The following is a 4381-nucleotide window of genomic DNA, read 5'->3' as shown; positions in this document are numbered from 1 at the left end:
GTGGTGTCCTCAGCACCTGGCTCTGTCCTGACGGAGAGATCTAGACAGGAGGTGGTGACAGAGGAGACTCCGTGGCTTCCCTGTGTCATTGGGACTTCAGCCTTGAATGAATGCTCAGAGTGACAGATGTCCCACTGCCAAGATCCACGTTTCTCATGAGGACGAGGGCAGAAGGACTGAGCCTCAGCCACTGGCCACTAAGGAAAGCACAAGTGCAGGGTGGTGGGCCCAGGAGCACGGTGGGCATGGACCACACCTCACCCCTGTCCTGTGTGCGGCCTCTCATCAAACGTGTCAGACTGAGAAACGCCGGCACCAATCTCAGAAGACATTAGGAGGTGCTAAGAGCAGATGGGGTGCGAACACCACAGGGCACTCATGCCCACCCTCAGCAGGCGTTCATCAGCTGCTCAGTAAAAAAAAAGAAAAAAAAATTGCAGGGAATAGAATTGGCAGGTGGGAGAGAAATAACCAGCCCAGGGCAGCTCAGAGGCATCCTGCGGGTCAGTGCCCAGGCAATGTGGACTGCAGGTGGTTCCCACCTTCAGATGGCTTGTGAATCACACCTGCCTCTGGAATTCTTGGGGAGAGTTAGCATAGTTAGAACAATGTCTGAAATAGAGCAAACATAAGTGTTAAATATAATAATAAAACAATAGCAACAGTAGCTATTATTATCCTTCCAAAGCAAGAGTTGCAGACAGATAAACCTGGGTTTGACCAGCGTATTGGCTTCCCAGAGTTATCTTTGAATAAGTCATTTAAACTCTGATTGTTTTAATCTGAAAAATGAAGACACTCTTACTTTAGGGCAGAGTTGTTGGGGAGATAACAGAAGATACTAAGGTAGAGTTGACAGAGCCCCTAGGACATCAAGGGGGAGTGGGAGCAGCCTCTCCCAGGGATGAAGGGTCTTCAGCAAACACACACCTTCGCTCCAGGAATCCTCCCATAGACACGGTGACGGCTGATTTTATGTTGACTTGCCTTGAAAATGGTGTCCAGATATTCAGTCTAACATTGTACTGGATGTTTCTGTGATTGTGTTTTTTGGATGAGATAAACATTTGATCAGCAGTTTCAGTGAAGTAGGTTGGTCTCTGTAATGCAGGGAGGCCTCATCCAAGCAGCTGAAGACAACGAAGGCCTGAAGAGAAGGAAAGACTCAGCTCCCCCAGCAGGAAGAAAGTCCCCAGCAGATGGCCTCAGAGCGAAGAGCAGCGCCGGCTTCCTCCTGGGTCTGTGGCCTCCCAGCCTGCCCTGCAGACTTTGGATTAGCCAGCCTCCACAATTCCTTAGGCTCAATCTCTCTATATACGCACACCGTATTGGTTCTGTTTCTCTGGAGGGCCTTGACTGCTATGGATATAAAGCTCCCTCTGTCAGAAGGATGCAAAATGAGGCAACCTAGCCACCCAACTGGCCCAGTGGTCAAGGGGGGAAATGAAGTGGCTGCTAGTCAGCGCCGGAGCCATTTCTCAACGGTGCTTTTTGTTTTTTTGTTTGTTTTAGTTTTGAGATGGAGTCTCTCTCTGTCGCCCAGGCTGGAGTGCAGTGGCGTGATCTCAGCTCACTGCAACCTCAACGGTGCTTTTTTCTGATCATAGCTGAGCTCACATGCTGACCCCAGTGGCCTGTCTCTAAGCACTGTGCCTCCAAGAAGGAAAGGCCTGGAGAGACCTAGACCAAGGCCTCAGTGGGGAGAGAGAGAATTTACTCTTTGCAAAATGTATGGAGTCCTTGTTATTTACCAAATATCATGTTAGAGACCAGGGATAAAAACAACAATAATGAATTTCAGTGAATCTAAAACACAATCCATCGTAAGGCACACCATTATTGTATCTCCCAAGACATGGAAAAAAATCTTTAGATTTCATAGATATCAAATGGGCAAAAAAAAAAAATGTATCTTGGAATAAACAAAATATGCTAATGGTAACAGTAAGCTATCTAGGACATACTATGTACAGGTGTTGTTCTTAGCATTTCACGTATCATTTTACCCACACAGTGAATCTGTGAGACGGAATCTATTATCGTTCTATTTTATAGACAGGTACACTGAGACTCAGGCAGGCCGGTTGTCCTGCCCATGAACACACAACTCCTAAGTGGTAGAGTCAGGATTCGAACCCAGACCCCGCAGCCTGGCTCCATGCTCTCAACAGCTTTGCAGAAACTAAAGTTGGAATGGAAGCCTGCTCCTTCCAAATCTGTCCCATTGTCCAGCATCCTATGGCCCATTCCAGAAAGTTCAGTGGGTGTCAATCAGCTTGGCTGTAGTGACCACTCTTAAGTGTACCAGTACCTTTTATTTTAATTCGAGAAATTAAATAAAATATATCCACAGCAGTTTACCACTCTGTCATGATGTCATTTTGTCAGATGGCAAATTTCGGGAGAGGCTCAAACTCAAAAAACCCTGTGTCGTTACCTGGATTTATCGAGAGGACATCAAATCACTTAATTCTATCACAGCCCACACCCGTGAATTCACTAAGTAATTATCACACACCTGTCAGGCACCAGACAGCTGCTGAGGACCAAGACCCAGACGAGACTGACGGAGCTTCTATTCCCCTCCACCCTCCGTGAACTTGGGGACCCAAAACTAAGAGACCCGAAACTTGAGAGGAAATGGAAGCAGGCGGTGAGGCCCTGCAGGGCCATCTCTTGGACGGTTTATTCTTCTCTGGCAGGTTTTCTCCTAGGTATTCATGGCATCCGGGGGCATTTCACCTCAGCAAAGTGATGATGCTGCCACTCAGGTTCCCATGGAAACCAAACTGGGACAGGAGGAACAAAAGGCTCCTCAAGGTCAGTGGTGCAAAGGACATTAGAGACAAAGACAAAGACAGCAAATCAGCCCAAAGAACAGACATAAACCGGCACTTCCTCCCTCCCATCACCACAGCTCGGGGCTTTGTCACTCCAGCACACCTGGGCCCTGCACCTCAGACGCTGTGCGTGAGCTTCTGGGGAGAGAAGCGTGGGCCTCCAGGGAGGTGCAGGCGCTCCTGGCTCCTGGCAGACTCCTGGCCCAGGCCCGGCCTGTGTCTGCTTCCGGAGCCATGCGCTGCCTGTGCTGTGATGAATGCATGGCCCCTGCGTCCTTCCCCCCTCCTCAGAGCCCACAAGCTTCCGAGTGCGTCATCTTCATTACTGGCCACGGGAAATGACTCCTTAGAGTAAGTGACTGCTGCTCTGAGGCCCATCTGGACAAAAGCAGGATCCGGGGTGGATGCAGAACAGACCCGGAGCCCTGAGCCCCAGCCTCTCCTCCCCATGCGTTCCACCCGGGTCCTCTGTTCAGCCTCTCCATTTAGCTCTCCCTTTCTGAACGCCCAGCCAGGCACCGCCTTCCTTCCAAAAGCCTTGTTTCTCAGAAAACCTTTCAACTTTCTAGAAACCCAGGACTCCAGGGAGGAGGAGGGCTGGCCTTTCTCTTGGGACTATTGATCAGGGCTGTCAGTTCCCAGCTCCGTCCAATGCCCTGAACTGGGGACAGTCCCCATGCAGCTCCGAGGACCCAGATGCTGTCACTGGGTCCTGGTGGGTCTGAAAACTTGGAATGTGGGCACCACGGTGAGAGCAGAGTCTGCCGGGGCCGTGGCAGGCAAAAGACCATCTTGGTTTTCACTGCGGGGACTTACCCAGCCCGGTGTGTGTGTCTGAGCCCTGCCATTCGGAGGCATCACCAAGAGGCTCTGGTCTCCCCTGCCCAGGCCCTGCCTCCTGGCCCCACGGCAGGAAGCTTGAGCAGATCTGAAGCTCGCCTTAGAGGAAGACCCCTCCAGGGGAGACCCTGTCTGCAGAAAGCAGAGAACTTGGCTTCTCCTCATTTGTTGTTAGGTCCAGTGCCTAAGGGACTAAAAATAAACAAAACAGGCTATAAACAGAAGCAGTGGTGGCAGCGCTGGGCCAGCATAGGATTTCTATTGTTAGGGTTTCGGCTGTACTTGGATCTGGGAGGGGGAGGCTGATGCACCCAGAGACCCTAGGGCTGGGCTGTAACCACACACCTTAGGAGACGCTTTGGGAAACTCAAGCTGAAGCCATTTGTGCTGAATTTAGGGAAAGGGGGTAGGATGATGCAGTTAGGAACACTGTCGTTAACTGGTCATTAATTAGATATTAACTAGCCATTAACTAGTCATTAACTAGACTTTCAGGAAAGCAGCAATGCCTCTGTGTCCACAGTTGTAAGGTGTGGGCTACCCTGATTAGGGGTGCTCCAGCTGTATTCATGATTCACATTCATTCATTACATGCCTGATCTCTATCTCAGGGGCCTGGCCTCCTGTTAGGAAGCTCTCAGATTCAGGAAAAGGAGTCTCAGAGAACTCCACATCTGTGTGGAGTCAGATGGATCAGAGCA

The 4381-nt window shown here is 50.3% G+C and overlaps 1 protein-coding gene across 1 annotated transcript; it reads right to left on the bottom strand.

The window, feature by feature from the left end:
* Positions 1 to 3471: 3471 nt before the first annotated feature.
* On the bottom strand, positions 3472 to 3845 carry TP53AIP1 (tumor protein p53 regulated apoptosis inducing protein 1). The gene is given in 2 exon segments (XM_030829726.1): positions 3472 to 3611; positions 3614 to 3845. Coding segments are annotated over 2 exon segments (372 nt in total).
* Positions 3846 to 4381: the final 536 nt, after the last annotated feature.

Source organism: Nomascus leucogenys, chromosome 15 (genome assembly GCF_006542625.1).
Source record: "Nomascus leucogenys isolate Asia chromosome 15, Asia_NLE_v1, whole genome shotgun sequence".
In the NCBI taxonomy this organism is placed as follows: Eukaryota; Metazoa; Chordata; class Mammalia; order Primates; family Hylobatidae; genus Nomascus; species Nomascus leucogenys.
This window is presented reverse-complemented; position numbering and strand designations above follow the sequence as displayed.